The sequence below is a fragment of the Myxine glutinosa genome, chromosome 4 (assembly GCF_964187855.1).
Source record: "Myxine glutinosa chromosome 4, kmMyxGlut1.1, whole genome shotgun sequence".
NCBI lineage: Eukaryota > Metazoa > Chordata > Myxini > Myxiniformes > Myxinidae > Myxine > Myxine glutinosa.
This window is the reverse complement of record NC_136264.1, coordinates 148,640,570-148,659,351: the sequence shown is the minus strand read 5'-3', so window position 1 is coordinate 148,659,351 and position 18,782 is coordinate 148,640,570. Positions and strand designations below refer to the sequence as shown.

The following is an 18,782-nucleotide window of genomic DNA, read 5'->3' as shown; positions in this document are numbered from 1 at the left end:
CTGGTCAGGCGTGGCTTTCTCAGGGGACGCCTGGCACGATAGCCTGCTTGAACCAGTCGTTGGTTGACTAGCCTTCTGGATGCAGGCACATTTGTCAGTTGCTGCCACTCAGTCCTAAGCCGATTAGCTGACTTGGTACGGCCATTGTGGACTAACCGGTGCAGCTGGCGATCATCCCTCCTTGTGGTTCTGCGGGGACGTCCTGGCCTCGGCATTGGAGTAGGGACACCCCTCTGAGCATTTCGTTTCAGGATCTTTGACACCTGACCTTGAGTGATGCCATACTGCCGAGCAATAGCACGCTGTTTCATGCCACCTTCGTAAAGCCACCACTCCATGACAAACAGCATTGTCGAGTTGACGGACCATCTCCAGAGGAAGCGGCAATAACTTTTGGAGACGTGCAGCAGTTGTTTTCCACTGATACAGAACGCAACAACCCTTGTATACCCGACTGTGAAGCCAATCATCAAATGCACCTGTCCATACATTTTGCCACGCCACCTGTGATATAATCCTGTTGTTGACTTCTTGCTGCGACAGACAATCAATGACATGGTTCTTTTAACAAATAAATCACCAAAGTGTGAAAGAAACTCACCAGATTGATATACTGAGTTAAGAAAGTAAACCCAAGTCAAAAAAAAAAAATATTGCATATTAAATGCCAAGTATGTAAATTAAACATCAACTAAATAAAAATTAAACTAAATAAATTAGAAATAGAAGTTGTTAGAAATAATTAGATTTCAAGCAGGTGATTCTCCTTTACTTTGGAATTGAACTCCGCAATGGTGAGTTGCAGCTGCCTGCAATATAAAAATCACTCATTCAACCAGTTTGAATGGAGCAAAGGAGTCATTCTGCTGTTTTGTGTCACTGTGTGTACCGCAATGAGCATGGAGAAAAGAAAGAAAACCAGAGAATTGTCTGAAGAGGTCAGACACAAGATTGTAGCCAAGGATGGACAATCTCAAGGCTACAAGTCCATCTCCAGAGACCTTGATGTTCTTGTGTCCACCGTACGCAATGTTATCAGGAAATTTAATGCCCATGGCACTGTAGCCAATCTTCCTGCACGTGGCCGCAAGAGAAAACCTGATCGAAGATTGCAGCGAATAATTGTTCGAATGGTGGAGAAAGCACCTCGATCAACTGCCAATCAGATTCAAGCTGACCTTCAGACACAAGGTACGACGGTTTCAACTCGCACCATCCGTCACCAACTCAATGAAAGGGGATTCTATGGTAGGAGATGCAGGATGACTCCACTGCTGAGAAAGCCTGACTGGAGTTTGCCAAAACACACCTTAACAAGCCAAAATCCTTCTGGGAGAATGTCCTGTAGACAGATGATACCAAATTAGAGCTTTTTGGTAAAGCACATCATCTCCATGTTTACAGAAAACAAAATGAAACCTTCAAAGAAGAGAACACCTTCCCTACAGTCAAACATGGAGGAGGTTTAGTGATGTTTTGGGGTTGCTGTGCTGCCTCTGGCACTGGGTGCCTTGAATATGCGCATGGCATCATGAAATCAGGAGATTAGCAAGGCAGTTTGGAGCGCAATATTCAACCCAGTGTCGGAAAGCTGGGTCTCCGTCGAAGGTCATGGATCTTGCAGAAGGACAATGACCCCAAACACACTTCAAAAAGCACCCAGGAATGGTTCAAGACAAAACGCTGGACTGTTCAGAAGTTGCCAGCAAGGAGTCCAGATCGAAATCCCATTGAACACCTGTGGGGAGATCTGAAAACAGCAGTTAGGAGAAGGCACCTTTCAAATCCGGGAGAACGGGAGCAGTTTGCACAAGAAGAGTGGGCCAAACTGCCAGTAGAGAGAGGTGGAGGAAGCTCATTCATGGCTATGGGAAGCGCTTGACTGCAGTTATTTTGTCCAAAGGCTGTGAGTGCTACCAAATATTAAATCTTGGGTGTCAATAATCTTGTCAATGCCATGTCATTTTATTTTCTGATTTTAAAAGGATATATTAAGTTCTGAATCAAAAACAAAGGTTCTGTAATATTAACAGTGAAATAAAGAATTGTGGAGACCAAATACTTTTGTCAATTTCAACTTATTTTTAGAGAGAATTGTGAGTTATTTGAAAAAAGTACAAGGGTGCCAATATTTTTGGCCACGACTGTACAAGTCATGTTTTAAAAATTATTTTATTCATATGCAGCCTGTGGCTGCTTGCCTGCATCATTTTCTGGGGACGTGGCTGTGCCGCTGATGCAATGCCCCCTTACCAGCTAGCTGGTAGTCATTTTGCTGATCTCGGAAGGATGACAAACTGAGTTGACCTGCCTGGTGTTAATTCAACGACACGAAAGGGGCTTGAACTCAAGACCCAAGGATCTTAAGCCAGCTATCTTAACCATTAAGCCAACATGAGGCTTAGTCAGATATTTACAAAGCAATACACATTCCCATTCCCCCAGTGCCTACGCAAACATTACCACCCTCGGTTGTCGGAAAAATACAGTCAGCTTATCACTTTACAATATGAGCCCAGCATTCATCTGTGAAAGGAAAATGAGAGATGAGAGAAAAAGAAAGAAAGAATGAGTTGGGGTATGTGGTCCGAACCCCTCCGAACCTAGCGGCAGCTCTGAGCAGCTGATGCAATCTCCAAGCGCAGGCAGAGCATTGTTCTCCAAGCACGGGCAGAGCAGTGTTCTCCAAACGAGACAGAATATCATTCTCCAAGCCAGACAGACTGACTCGCTCTCTTACCAACCCTCCGACTCCCTTACAGAGACTCTCTCTGACTCAGACTTTATGGTTTTATTACCACCTGTCTTTACCACCAGCTTATCCCTGGTGTTGGGCTAGCGGCTAGGGTGCCGGCTTAGGATCCTAGGATCCTGGGTTCGAATCCCGGTCAATCGCTGAATTAACGCCAGGGGGGTTGACTCAGCCTGTCATCCTTCCGAGGTCGGCTAATTGAGTACCAGTTCACTGGTAATTCCCTGCTTGTCGTTAAAGGCGGCAAAAAGGGTTGGCGTCAGGAAGGGCATCCGGCCGTAAAACATTGCTTCAAAAAGGGGACCGAAAAACAACAACAACCACAGTTCCCGAAAAAGGCCAACCCCCGCTTGCGGGGAAAAATGGCCTCTAAAGGTGGTTTTTGTCTTTACCACCAGCACAGTCACCCGGTCTCATTGGTGAATGCCCTGGTTTCCCCGATGTCTCTCACCTTCTGCTACCATTTCTTATACCATAATTTCCATCTCCATCATTTCTCCATCCATCTACTAAAACATCAAGTCCTACCATTTCTGCTGCCAATTCCTGTTTGCTGTGATAAACCTATGAAAGATTTTATATAGTAACTTTGACTTATCCTGCTTGAGTATTTATTCTGAGATAGAACTCCTGGGGTAATTAGCCCAAGTGGTTAATTGGTCTGATAGACGAGAGGGTGCGGTGCATAACGCTGGTTTGTTCGACCAATTATTATCTGTTACACAGCTGCCGGCACGGTTCCCCATCTACTTCATTAATCTCACAGGTACGGCAAACCAACCATGGGTGAAAACATCTAGCCAGAGGTGAGTGTTGTAGACTGTCCGTGGTCTTTTGATGGACACGTAGGCCTTTTGGAGTTATCTGGGCCGCATCTGTAAGAATATGTACACTCACCAAGTGATACGTTCTTACCATGCTTTTTGCGATATATTTCTCCTTAACGCATCAGCTTGCAAACACAGGCATTCAGTGTGGCTCGTTAATGTAGGCCTCAAGCATACTGTAAAGTATCTCGACAAACTGCGATCAATTGTCGTACGCGTTTATTCACTCTGCCGATCAAGGCCCGATTCACAGCAGCCCCATCCGAGGTCTGGCGTAGGGATACAACCCGGTCCCGGTGTAGGGGTACAACGGTGAATATTTGCACTGCATACATGACATCCTCCCCTTTAAGTCCAAAATTACCACGAGCAATACGTGCTAGATTTCCAGAATTGACATTTCAAAAGCAACATTTCCAAAACATGTGAAAATATGTGTGCAAACGGTTATGAGAATAATGAAAATACGTGAAAATAGAACATGTGTCAACGTAAAAAAAAAACATCTTCAAAGATTCAACCGGTCGGGTGCTTTTCTCTCACGCATTGAGCGTCGCGGTGTACCAGTGGATACAGAGTCCGAGGAGATTCCTTTGGGTCGCGGTGTACCAGTGGATACAGAGTCCGAGGTGATTCTTTTGGTCTCCACGAAGGGTGCAGCGTTTGCAGAGGTTTTCGGGGCATCCGAGCCGGCTGGAGCGGCCACGATGATCTCCGGCAGTGGCGGGTCGAACTGTTGTCCTGACTGTGACGATGCTACAGGCTCCATCGACTCACAGTGACGGTAGGTTATGTGGTCCTGATGTCGACGAATTTCGCGGCCGTCCTGCAGGCGAATCACACAGGACAGTGGACCTGGCTTCTCGATGATGTCCCCCGGTAGCCACGTCGCACCTGCACCAAAATTTCGGGCAAACACTGGATCTCCAATGTTGATACATCGACTGTTGGACGTCTTATCGTGCACCAACTTTTGATTAAGCTGGCTCTGATAAACATTTGATGATATGTCTGGTTTGAGATTGTCAAGTGTCGATCTCAAGTGTCGTTTCATCAATAACTCAGACGGAGCTGCACCGGTTGTTGATTGTGGCGTGATACGGTATTTGAACAGGAGACGGGAGAGCTTTGTTTCCAGGGTTCCCTCCTGAAGTTTCTGCAATCCGGATTTGATGATTCCTACGGATCGTTCGGCCAAGCCATTTGAAGCCTGGTGATGTGGGCTGACAAACTTATGTTTGATGCCGTTCCGACGTGTGAACTTGGCAAACTCGGTACTGGAAAAACACGAACCGTTATCACTCACGATCATCCTGGGCAGACCATGAGTGGCGAAACAGCGTCTGAGGCTTTCGATGACAATGGCTGACGTAGTACCACGCGTCACATAGGCATCAATCCATTTTGTGTGCGCGTCCGTAATTATTAGAATCATGCTGCCGTTAATAGGCCCGGCATAATCGAGATGTAGGCGATGCCACGGTTCGCTGGGCCATTCCCAGGGATGCAGTGGCGCTTTCGCAGGTGTATTCCGGGTGCTCTGGCAGGGGTAACAATGTCGAACATGATGTTCGATATCAGCATCAAGATTCGGCCACCACACATAGTTTCTGGCGAGTGACTTCATCTTCACAATCCCGGGGTGACAGTCATGGATTTCATCCATGACCCTGGAACGCAGATTTTTCGGGATCACGACACGACATCCCCAGAGTAGGCAACCATTTTCCACGCTGAGTTCGTTTTTACGTGCTTTAAAAGCCGCAAAATCTGGGTCACCCTCAGGTAGCAAATGCCATCCAAGCTGTACAGCCTGGACAGTTCTGGACAGAACGGGGTCTCGTCGAGTATGAGTGCGGATCTGGCCGGAATCGACAGCACAATCTTCCAGATGATCCATCAGTGCGATAATGGATCCTGGTGTAGGCGAATCATCAACGGATTCTGGAAGGGGTAACCGACTCATGGCATCTGCATTTGTGATAGACGAACCGGGCTTATAACATATGGTGTAGTCATAAGCAGCGAGAAACAGGGACCAGCGGATGATCCTGGGCGGTAGTGTGTCAGATGTCACCTTAGTTGGACCAAACAGACTGATCAGCAGCTTGTGATCAGTGCGAATCGTGAAATGATGTCCAAGAAGGTACTGGCGAAATTTGCCGACGCCGAAAACGATTCCCAATCCTTCCTTGTCAAGTTGGGAATAGTTTTTCTCTGCCGGGGACAACGTTCTGGATGCAAATGCAACCGGTCTTTCCGTACCGTCAGGCATCACGTGTGATAATACACTCCCCACTCCATACCGACAGGCATCGCATGTCAGCACAAGATCCTTCTCTGGATCAAAATGAACGAGAACATTGGACGATTTGAGCAGATCCTTAGAGGTCTGGAATGCTGATTGTTCAGTAAACCCCCAGCTCCAGGAGACTCCTTTCCTCAAAAGCCGATAAAGGGGGCCCAAAACGTCGGTCACATTCGGGATGTAACGACCATAGAACTGAAGCAAACCGAGGTATGACTTCAATTCGGTCACATCTCGTGGAGCAGGAGCATCCTTGATAGCTCGGACTTTCTCATCTGTCGGGTGTAGACCCTCGGCATCAATCGTAGGACCCAGGTACATGACTGATGGCACCATAAACTTGCACTTGTCTCGACGCAAACGTAGGCCGGAGTCCGAAATCTTCTTCAGAACTCTCTCCAGGTTCTGTAGATGTTCCGCGTCCGTACGACCAGTAACCAGAATATCATCCTGGTAACAAACGACGTTGCGTTCGGCGGCAAACAAACTGTCCATGACACGCTGATAAATTCCAGGTGCAGATTTCACTCCAAAACTAAGTCGGTGGTACATGTACAACCCACGATGCGTGTTGATGGTAAGATACTGTTTCGAATTCTCGTCCAAGCAGAGCTGTAGATAGGCGGATTTGAGATCGAGTTTCGTAAAAGTCTTGCCTCCCGTGAGACGAGCATAGAGGTCTTCGATCCTCGGGATTGGATATTTATCCAATGAAGAACACCTGTTCACGGTCATTTTATAATCTCCACATATGCGGATGGACTGGTCCGATTTTATGACCGGAACGATGGGCGCCGCCCATTCGGCATACTGGATTTGCTCGATGATCCCCAGATTTTCAAGATGATCCAGTTCCTTGTCAATCCGCTCACGCAGGGCGAAAGGGACTGGGCGAGCCCTGCAAAATATAGGATTGGCATCCCGGTCAACCCTGAGTTTAGCCGTATGTCCTTTCAAGGTTCCAAGCTCATCCTTGAAGACATCCGGGTACGTATCCAGCACATTTTTGAGTGTGTATGCTGCGGTAGGAGAAACGTTGGCTGCCCGGAGTTGATGAATGCTTTCCCACTTCAGTCGAATTATGCTCAACCAGTTCCTGCCGAGTAAGGAAGGGCCCTTTCCAGGAATGACGATCAGGGGTAGGTGAAACTCACGGTTATCGTAGCCCACCGTGACGTCACATGTACCGCAGGGAACAATCTTCTCACCTGTATAGGTGGAGAGTCCATAGGTAGTAGGTTTCAGATGGGGTCGGTCAGCATCACTCCACAGGTTTGTGAAAACAGCATGGCTGATGAGCGAGACGGCCACACCAGTGTCGACATCCATTTGCAATGGTCGATCGTTGACGACAACATTGGCAAGAAGAGGGTCCCGCCTATGGTGAGAATCAATATGAAGCAGGTCATACGATTCTGAGTTGTCGGAAACAGAGCTCACCTGGTCAAGCTCGGGTTCCTCCGAACCGATAAACTGATGAATCTTGTCAGCAGCTTTTCCTTTTCCCGATTTGCGAGTGATGCAAGCTGGAGCAATATGGCCAGTTTTCGAACAGAAATGGCAGGTGGCATCTTTGAACCGACACGTCTCCGGAGGGTGCTTTCCGTTGCACCGAAAACAGTTGTTGTGGGTTTGAGACTGCACTGGCTTCTGACGAGGAGCCTTGTTCCAACGTTTTGGCTGAACATGATCCAACCGATTCACAGCAGGGCTGGTACCAGACGAGCGAGTGGCACCGATGCTTGTAGCGTTGCGTTCAGCACTTTCCATGGAAATGGCGGTGTCTCTGGCATTTTGGAACGTCAGTCTTCTCTCAGCAAGCAGGCGTCTACGAGTGCGGTCATCGGACATGCCAACCACCAGCAAATCACGAAGCATGTCATCGATCGTGTCCCCAAACTCACACAGATGTGACAGTTTTTTGAGGTGTGCAATGAAGTCTGCGATCGACTGACCTTGCTGCTGTCTGCACATGTAAAAATTAAACCGACACAGGATGACTGAAGGAGATGGGTTGCAATGTTCCTTCAAAGCGGCCTTGAGCTCTGCATACGTGAGCTCCTGGATTGTCCGAGGCCGAATCAGGTTTTTAACAAGTGTGAACGTCTCACCTCCGCAAACGGACAGGAAGACGGCCTTCATCCGGCCTTCGGTCGCGATGCCGTTCGCCTCGAAGTAGAAAGACAACCGCTCAGAATACGTGTCAAAATCCCCCTCATGAGGGTCGAATTCATCGATATGGCCGAAATAAGTCATGGTCTAGATGTTTATCCTCGTCGCCATGTAAAGTATCTCGACAAACTGCGATCAATTGTCGTACGCGTTTATTCACTCTGCCGATCAAGGCCCGATTCACAGCAGCCCCATCCGAGGTCTGGCGTAGGGATACAACGGTGAATATTTGCACTGCATACATGACACATACCTTGGCAAGTCAAAATATTTAAAACTCTCAAAACCTACTGGCTTTGTGCAAAGCAGTTGCCATGACACCTTTCTGAATTTCTTTGTCACAGCTATTGTGCAAGATATCATAGCAAGTTTTGATGCCGTTGCACAAGTTTCTTTTTTGGGCCACTGATGGTGTCATCAAGTTATAAATGCACTTTTGTTCATAAGCGTTATATTTATCTTAAATAATTTTAGAACCATTTTCTTTTATTCATCGATAAGAAGACGAAATGCTTCAAAGGTTAAGTAAACGAGCTGGTTTAATCCTATATTTTCCTTGTTATTGAGGTTAAACATGCAGAATTACAGTGCACAAGTATTTTTGTTTTAGCAATCTTTTAAATTACTAGCAGGAGTACAGTACCCGGCATTGCCTGGTTGAGGAAGGGAGTGGGGTGAGTGGAAGGGGGAGGGGAAGGCGAGGTGAGGGGACAGGAAGAGGAAAGATATACTACATATACATCTTTTTGGGGGGGGGGGAGAGGGGGCTTTGACAGACCCCTCCGTTTAGGGGGGAGGGAGGAAGGGAAGGAGGTGGCGCTACACAGCGTGCATGTGTGTACATCAGCTACTACGTGTACATTTACATAGATAATTTACGCCCCTCTCCCAGTCCCCCACACCCCCGCATGAGGCCACGGCCACATAGCCTATGTTACCCCCCAGACAAAGTTGTATTTGTATTTGTAGCCTGAGTAAAGTATATAAGCATTTATAGCTGGAGTACCCGGCGTTGCTCAAGCGAAACAGAAACATTAACATATTTGAAATGAGAGCAAATATAAGGGAAAAGCAATTACAGCCAAATCAGAATCCATCACAAATGTCAAATCATCATTTTACCTTTTTGTTGAATATATGCTGCTGAATGTGCTGTTGATCACGTTTCTGAGTTAAGTAGGATGACGTTCAGGAAGAAGAAGAAGACTTACCACCAACTTCGACCGCTTCCAGAATTGTTTGATCATTTGTGTTCAAATGTCTGGTAATTGTTTTGTATTAATTTATGCGAATGTGTACTTGTATATAACTGTCATTAACCAAAAAGGCTTAGGCACTATAGAGCGATTTTTATGAAATCCCAAAAAACGAACTTTTTTTTTCCCAAGATTTTTTTTTGCCTAAAACACTCCCAGGCACTCACTGATGAACCTCTGAAAGTTTGACGAATATCCGTTCAGCCATCTTTGAGAACACAGATCTCAAACAGATAGACACAGATAGACCAACGGCTCTCTTAGTCCTTGAGCCAGACCAAAAGTAATGCTCCGGCGGGGGGAGTAATTCTCATTATGATTTTCCATTAGACCAATGTCTCAAGTGTCAGAAAAGGTGTGATGCACATCTGAGAACGGTAGCTTAGTGCCCGGATGGACGCCATCTTTGAAACCACCCAGCTCGAAAATGCCCATTTGGTGGGGTACATTGTTGCACGTGTATCTGGACTTCTATACTAGCTATCGATGTGCGGTTGACGACTAAATATACGTCCGATGTGTACCGTCTAAATAAAAAATAATATGAAGCATTTTGTTTTAGATTAATTATTATAAAAATCAATTATCGAAAAAAAATCATATATTTTTCAATATTTTATTATTAGACTTGTACTTTTTTTAGTGAAACAACACTGGTATGATTTTCCAAATTATGCATTGTGCTACACCGTTTATCTGTCTATAAAAATAACTCAAAAACTAAAACATATCATCCACCACGAGTTTACAACAAATAAATGTAAAGAGGCATAAAATGACTTAGGCCGCCGCTGGCATTATCTATTCTGACGATAACGCAAGTTAGGAATGTCGTACGGAGAGGATTTTAACACCATACGATATCTAATAAGCAGGCGGAAATTGTTACATAGGAAATCTGCACTTTGGTGGCCATCTTGGATTTCAAAATGGCCGCCAATTATATTAATTATTCATTACTAGAGTTTGGAAAGACGTATGGAGCTGATTTTAACACCATACGATGTATATTCCTAATAAGCAAGCAGAGGTATCATTGAACATGTCATGTTTTAGTCAAATAACACCGGTATGATCTTCCAAATTATACATTTTGCTAAACCGTTTATCTGTCTATAAAGATTTTCAGGCAATTTGGCCTGCATTATAATAGAGAACAACATATGCTATACAATATACAGTGCACACAAAGTTAATCATCAGAGTCGCCATCAGAGTTATTGGCATCCTGAGCCACGATAGCATCATCCTGCACCATGTTGGAGCATCCCTGCAGCTTACACACAACAGTGCACTTCAACCCATTCAGTATGCAGGAGCAATCTGACGGTCGACACGTCCTTCTGCATGTGCATGAGATGAGATTCAAGACGACATCTGGAGCTGGTAGACCCGCCATCCATCGGATTGTGAGCGAACCGCCATCATCGAGTTCCCAACCATGTCCTGCTGATGGTGTTGGGACGTCTGGTAGGTTTTCAAAGCTGCGTCGCCAGATAGCCGCCTGATAGTTGGCCCTAAGCGTATGCTGCATCAAGGAGTCTTCACAAGGCGGCAATTGTCCAGATTCGATCTGGCCCTTCTTTGCACAGAACATGTGATAACGGAGCGAATTAACACCGACGATCTTCGTGTTCTTGGCGTACAGCTGACACGTGAAGGCCTGAATGCTATTGAAGACGTCTGTTGGTACATTCCACGAAGATCCCAGATCTGTGAATGCTTGAAGATACAGCTCATTTGCTTGCACAAGCTTCAAAGCCTTTATCTTTCCTTGGCTAGCCAGAGCACTCACAGTGTCACACCCGCTCCATGCATGAAGCCCTGGCAATGCACTGCAAACTCCAGACCCCAATACCGCAGCCAACTTTCCAACGTCGATCATTCTGACTCGAACCTTTGTTCCTCGTCTGATGAAGAGCTGACTATCGATGGTTCTGCTGAGATGAAGACTGATGATCAGAACGTCGGTGTCATCTGCCACTAAGATGATCGTCTTGTAGTGGGTAGCGGCGTGCTTTGCGTGGAGAAACATACGCGTGTCTGCTTCCTCGTGGCTACATTCGAGTGCTTGCACCAACTTCCACCTATCGCGGGTCAGTACCAGACATTTTTCACCACAGGTGACATACAGTGTTCTGTTGCCTAGCTTTTCGCGATTTGTTTCATGTTTCCACGACTCCGCCAGAAACACAACCAGTTTCTCCTTTGTCTGGCTGCAAGCAAGGAGACGCCGCCAGTTCATGATTTTGTGTGCGGGTCTGATCTCGCTGAAACTGATGCCTTCATTTGAACCGCGGTTCACACGCTCAGCTGCTTTGATGGATTCTTCTGTGTATGTGTCAAAGACAACATCGATGCGCTCACTGCCTTGACCAGCGTGAAGCGCTGCAGCAAGGATGCGGTCAGATAGTTCTTCGAACGTGTCGTTCTCGCCATGCATCTTTTGTATGAGAGCCATCGCATCAATTATTGTTGCACTTCGCTTGTCAACGTTCTCGGCTGGTTCCACAAGACCTTCCATGTGTTTCGCAAGTGCAGCTTTGTTCGTTTTTTTCATTGACCCATCAACGTTTGCCAAAGACCATGGTAACGGCCCTAGTGGGTGACAAAGGACAAGTTGCATGTCGAGGTTCCTTGTCTTGGCGATGAGTATCATGGTGGCAAACAGTTGTCTGTCAGCTCTCAGGACGATCTCCTTGTTTGTGCCCTTCACAACTTTCTGCTTGATCTTACCAAAGGTCTTCAAGTTTAGCTTGTTCAATGTGTCATGAAAGCCTGTTCCCTCTTCAAGACGTTTCTGGAAGCTTTGATACGCCGCTTCCCCCTTTTGCAGGGTGTTGAGTAGGTCATTAGAAACGTCCTCCCTCGCAGCCGCTCCGGTAGATATACTGAGAAGACATGACGGATCATCGGCGAATGGATTGGTCCAGTCATTTTCCAGTAGATCACAGATAGCTGTGACGCCAGACTCATCACGTTTGATGCGAGAAGTAGACAAGTCAGGGTGCTTGGCGTGAGATGTGTCGCTGCCATTCACAAGGATAGTTTCTCGTAGTTGCCTCAGTGCAGTAGCCCGATTTTCTGCAGTTAGATAGCATCGTGACACAGCCCCTTGTCGAAGACTAAAACCTCGTGTTCCTCCAGCTGTTTGCGTATCTTTGTTTACTGTTTCTTCTGTTGTCTGATCAACAGCGATTCTGGCAAATGGATTCCCTGGTCTAAGCTGTACGGAGAAGTAGCCTTGATTGAAATGCCTGTACAACTCGGGGCATGTTTCGTGGAGTTGCGTCATCTGTGCATAGTACACTGGTAGATATCTAGCATAGTTCACCTTGTTCATTGCGAAACACCAAGGGATCACTCTTCTGACACAAGCCAAGTGAAGCATCCAGTCGCCTTCTCTATCCGCACGAATCAACCCCAGCAGGGTCTCTACCATATCAATATACATCATCCAGAAGCGAGCCAGGTCTCCATGTTTGGTTCGCAGAAAATGTAGGTATTTCGCGAACATGTCAAAGCTCTGTACACATGAATCATCATCGAGAGCAGCAGCGAGAGTCTCGTGGCAAACATCCTCCTTGATGCTGCGAATTTTGAGGTCAGTGCTTCGAATCTGGGGTTCCTTGTCAGGATGATTGCTTTCTATCCACACCTGGAAGCCCTTCCAAATGATGCGCATTAGTGCCTCGTACATCAACTTGTGGAGTCGCACAGCACGGTTGTATTGCTTGCCTTCCAGAACCCTGTTGATGGAACCTTCAGCGATTACTCCTGACTCAACAGCTACATCCCGAAGGCCTGCATCTCCAAACATTTTCCCAATGCTCGACATGAAGTTACAGATGGTATGGAAGTTCCCCATCATGAGCACGATTCTTCCATATCGATCGACATCTTTCCATGCTATTTCGGTCGCCTTAGCAAATAGTGCCTGGTCTAGCACCACCGGTATACGCTCAAGCTGAAGTGATGACATGATGTTCAGAGCTTCTCTGAGGATTTCTTGCACTGTTGCCATATCTGTGGCAGGCGCGTTTATAGTCGGCAGGTAGCCAACTACATCTTCCGTCACCTGAACACGATCTCTAGTCATGATGTTGAAACCAGTCCACGAACTGATTGTCTGGTCGCATGGTTCCAGCATGCGAGTCATAATCCATACGTGATTTCGGCGCTGCGCAAGGGATGTTGCGCCTGCAAGAGTGTCAGAAAGATCTGCAGGCTTGATTGCAGGTGGGCCCTCTCGTTTCCCACCGCTGTATATTGGAACTAAATCGCTGGATGACGGGATAGATCGCTTCTTATCTGCTTTGGATACTGCCGATGGAGGTTGGAGCGGCAAACACGACTGCGACTTCGGTTGGACGATGATACCGTTGACGCGATGCGATGTTCCGCCACCACTCAGCGATTCCTCTAGCCTGTCGATGTTATCGAATGCTAATACAGTCGGGACCGAAGGGTGCACATGTGACGGAAGTGGTACTGTATCTTTCTCCACACTTGCTAATTTGTCTATGCATAGCGCTGTCTCGATTTCTTCCAGAACTGTGTACGAACATCCGTGCCCGAGTCGATTCAATATTCTGATGACCTCTGTATTACCGGTGAGCGTTTTCATGACCCACGGAAGTAGGACATGCTTCGATGTTCTGATGGTACCCCGGTGTACAGCATTGATGATATCTTGAGCCATCGACCATACCAGTGTGTCGGCACGCGCAGAGCTACCCCCACTCCCGCAAATCAAAGTATGCAGAAATACACGAAGAGAATCTGGTATCTTCACGTAATCTGAAGTGAGTTCTGCTGGCTGAGGCGGCCAACGTTCATTGTAATGAGCATCTTTGATCTGGTGTCGCAGTGAAGTAGCTGCACGCACAATGTTACTTTCACCGTCCGTTCGTTCAAATGCTTTCACTTCTGCTTTCAGGTTTACGCACTCTGCAGCAATCTCTCGCTTTGTCAGATTATCGGGCATCAAGTATACACGGTGTTTCACATTGAAGAAGATGAGCGATTCTCCAAACTCTCTTTGTAATGTGCGCTGCAGATTCTTCTTGATGGAGTCACGAACATCAACTGAAAATGTATCTGAAGACAGGATATCTGTTGCAACATCAACTATTGGAACAATCCTCGGGTTCAAGAACAAGTCAGTGCGAATGAAATTGAATATACATCGTATCATTTCTTTTTTCTCGATATTATCTTCAATGTCAGTTTCTACTTGAGGTTTTTGGGGCCGTGTGTAGTTTCTATAGCAGGAGAAGTGGTAGTGAGCCTCAGCTGCAACCATATCTCGTGTAGTCAATGCCAAAACTCTCTCATCATTGCGAGCTGTCGCAGCATCTCTTATTGTCTTATCTGCTCGAAGTTCAACAGCCAAGACAACTGTTTCACGGGTACGACTGCCTTTTATGAATTTTGAAGCACGCTGGCAAAAAATGCATTTATCATCGTAGACCGTTGAAGTTGATCCTGTCTCTTCCCGTGATGATCGCCGTCGCACCGCATCGCCAGTATCAACTGAAGAACTTCTAGCTGCATTGGTCAAAGTAGCTAGGTGGTTTTTGTGAGTGAAGTCTGATCTACAAGCCCTATGGTATAATATTGGAATATTAGGAAGTTCAACTGCGCCTTCTTGGACTAGCTTTAGAATTGGATAAAAGTTTCTAACTGCGGCTGCGTCACACAATGTCTTCCAAGAACTGTTGCCCGCTGCCTTGCTTAGTTCAGAGAGTGGCGACTTCTTGCTGCACAGGATGCACGTTCCGGACTCAGGTTCAATCTTCGCCCGTTTCGCCTCGACACCGGCCATCTCAGCTGAAAGAACAAAAAGACTGACGTTAGATTACTCCGATATCCGAAAAGCTCGCCAGCTTACATAGACATACTCATCCAAGTCAGTGAACATGTTAGATGGCGCCACAATACAACTCTATAATAGAGTTGTATGTGGCGCCATCTAACATGTTCACTTTTAGTTCTTAAGCCACCCACCCCCCCCCCCCCCTTCAGAAATTAATCAGGTCACCGCAACAAATCTCAGACTGAGATATAGAATATAGATATAGAATAGACTGACGTCACTTTCGGCACTGGGTTCTGTGGGTTGATTTATCGGCGGGAAATTCCAACTGACATAGTTTCGGTTTGTGGAAAGTGCATGCCTTTTCATATATTTTTTGTGTACACTCGTGGTGGATGATATGTTTTAGTTTTTGAGTTATTTTTATAGACAGATAAACGGTGTAGCACAATGCATAATTTGGAAAATCATACCAGTGTTGTTTCACTAAAAAAAGTACAATTCTAATAATAAAATATTGAAAAATATATGATTTTTTTTCGATAATTGATTTTTATAATAATTAATCTAAAACAAAATGCTTCATATTATTTTTTATTTAGACGGTACACATCGGACGTATATTTAGTCGTCAACCGCACATCGATAGCTAGTATAGAAGTCCAGATACACGTGCAACAATGTACCCCACCAAATGGGCATTTTTGAGCTGGGTGGTTTCAAAGATGGCGTCCATCCGGGCACTAAGCTACCGTTCTCAGATGTCCATCACACCTTTTCTGACACTTGAGACATTGGTCTAATGGAAAATCATAATGAGAATTACTCCCCCCGCCGGAGCATTCACTTCAAAATATGGCCGGTTGGCTCAAGGACTATCTTATATAGTAGAAGTACAGAACACCTAACTTAAAGGAGTAATTATATTGCATGAAAAGGTACGTGATATGTCAATCTGAGTTCTTGTTTCTGAGTAAAGAGGAAAGAGTAAAGAGTAATTGATATGTCAATCTGAGTTTTCAGTGGGATAGAGATGAAAGGAAAATAAAATAAACAAACAAAGAAAGAGTAAAAAGAATCAGTAGAAAGGATGTAAAATATTGGATTAGAAGGAAGAAAATGAGACAATGAGCAGAGAGTAAATATAGCTAAAAGCACATTTGAGGAAAGGCATACAAAGATGCAAGACATATTATTGAGGGATGAAGTACCTTCAGAGATAGCATGTGGTTTGATGATACAACATGTAGAGTTGTCCAACCGTACAGCTGAGGAAGGACCGTGATGGTGTCCAGTGCTTGGAAAAATGATGTCCAACTCCTGTAGAAGATGACAGAGATGGACAAACAGAGATGGTGAAGTATGAGGATGGTTCACACTTGATCTCGACTTTTGTTAATAAAAGGCAGAGTAATATACAGTGCCTTCAGAATGTATTCAGACCCCTTGACTTTTTCACATTTTGTTGCGTCACATCCTGAATTAAAAATGGTTTGAATTGAAACATTTTGTCACTGACCTACACATAATACTAGTAAGGGCATTTTATGAGATATTTCACAAATCTGTTAACTAAATTGTTACCAAAAAATCTTCACCAATATGTTTGTAAAGGTGTGTAATAACATGTGTTAAAATGTTGAAGTTCAACTCCCGTGGGAAACCCAGAAAAAAAGCTGTTGAATTCGGGTACCGAAAAATTATTTTCGAGAATTTTTTTTTTTTAATCGGCCCTTAAGTAACTTATGAGGGGTCAAATAAGGGTTTTTCATGATTCTGAGTTGATTGTTAACATTTATATTTTCACTTTTACATTTACACACAAAGTAGCTTTTATTTCACATACATATATAATACTCAAGAGTTATTTCTCATTCACAATGTCAGAAGTTTCAACAGTCATTGTCTATGTCTTCTTCAGACTCAACAACATCATGACTGCAGTTTCTGCATGTAATGCCATTACAGACTCCACAGGCCGAGATGCACGTGACCCCATTCTTCTTGCAGCTGCATCGCCGGTTGCTGCAATCTCCATGACAATTACAGCTCGTGAACTGCAATAGCTCCTCAGGAGCCGTGGGGTCCAGTGTTGGAACTGGCTCATACCCATGCACACCTATTGTCCATCCATAGTCACTGGGGTTCAGAGACATGCTCTGTAGAAGGATCCTCTTTCAGAGTGGTGAAGATGGTGTTGAGGTCATTAGGGTCTCCTTCAATAACTGGGAGGAACTCGATCTGTGTGCTCTGCTTTGCATCATTAGCATGGATTCTCTTCATCCAGCCATTCCAGTTGGAGTGTGGGAACTCAGGATCGTTGGCTTTGATCACCCACCCCGCTGCCCAGAGTGTGTCACCTGGAGTGAGGAGTGGCTGATCATGAGCCAGGGAGGAGGAAAGCTCAGCGAGGGGGAGAAACATGATCGCGTTCGTTCCTATCTGTTTCCTGTTCGTAAATGGAATAATCTTTACTTCAGTTCCTCTCAGGATCTTAGCTTTGTCGAGTGCCTTCAACTTCACCCGGGGGAAAGCTGCTGTTGTCTGTGGATCTGGCAAAGGTGGTGCCGGAGAGGTGACTTCGATCCAACCCATTGAGTGAAAGGGAGTGTTTCCGTGAATAGAGACAATGTTTAAATCTATATTGTCTCCAACAAACTGAGTGACTGCATTGTTTGTTTCCCCAACCTCCATAAAGACCACCTGATCATTACTTGACAATTCACTTTCACTGGCTGGCACTTTGGCTGTCATCACTGATTGATCCTCAAGCGCAGCATCAACCGCAACCTCATCATTGATCTGTTCATCGGTTTCCTCCACAATGGTGTCAAGAGTGCCAGAAGTATCTGGAACATCATCTCCACTCCTCCTATTAAGGAAGCAGTATTTGTAGTTTTGTGTCTCCGTGTAAGACTCAGTGTATCCCAGCCGGTGGAACTTGTTGAGCATCCATTTTGACCCAAATCTATGATCAAGTTGTATGGCAAGCCCCATTTGGTGTGGCAATACTCCAGACCGAGGTGGACAGGCCTTAATAAAATTCTGCCCCCAAACGGCAACTCTTTCGTCTGTCTTGACAATCGGTCTCAAGAACATCTGAAGGCTTGCAGGAACAAGTGTCAGCTGACTATCGATGTCAGTCATACTGTGTGTGGTGGGGTATGACTTTGGACCTAAATCAATCAAGGCAATATCATTGGATATGAACTTGAGTGCCGTCTTTATGATCTGAGTCTTCTCATCTCCATGGTCAAGATTAGCATGATGCCCTCGCAGAATATTGTCGGTGCCATCTTTGAGACAGAGTACATCTGCCCTTCTTTCCTGTGTTGTGAAATACAAGGGGTCTTCGTATTTCTCTAGAAGTTTTATCTTTAGCCAATGCTTTGAATAAGAAAGGCTCTTCTCTGGTGACTGATCAAACTCCTGCAGCTTTTCATGGACTTGGTCCATGTTCATTACCCCATGCTCTAATTCTGAGTCTAACCATTCGCAGAATTCAATAAAAACTGCCTCTCGCTCCTCATCAATACTCCTCTGTCCTCTCTTCCTTTTTCCTTCCTCATCAGTCTTGGACAAACTGTCACCTCTCGCAAACATAAGTTTGCATCGCAAATGGTACAGTGTTTCTTCTGCTACCAAGTCG

The 18,782-nt window shown here is 45.5% G+C and overlaps 1 protein-coding gene across 7 annotated transcripts in view; it reads right to left on the bottom strand.

Moving 5' to 3' along the window:
- Positions 1 to 18,782, bottom strand: part of NME7 (NME/NM23 family member 7) — a 52,497-nt gene that overhangs the window by 20,377 nt on the left and 13,338 nt on the right. For all 7 annotated transcript variants that reach the window (XM_078776599.1, XM_068113712.2, XM_078776601.1 and 4 more), the window contains exon 7: positions 16,345 to 16,453. In XM_078776599.1, the coding sequence (XP_078632725.1) occupies positions 16,345 to 16,453 (109 nt within the window). The remainder of the gene's footprint in view (positions 1 to 16,344; positions 16,454 to 18,782) is intronic.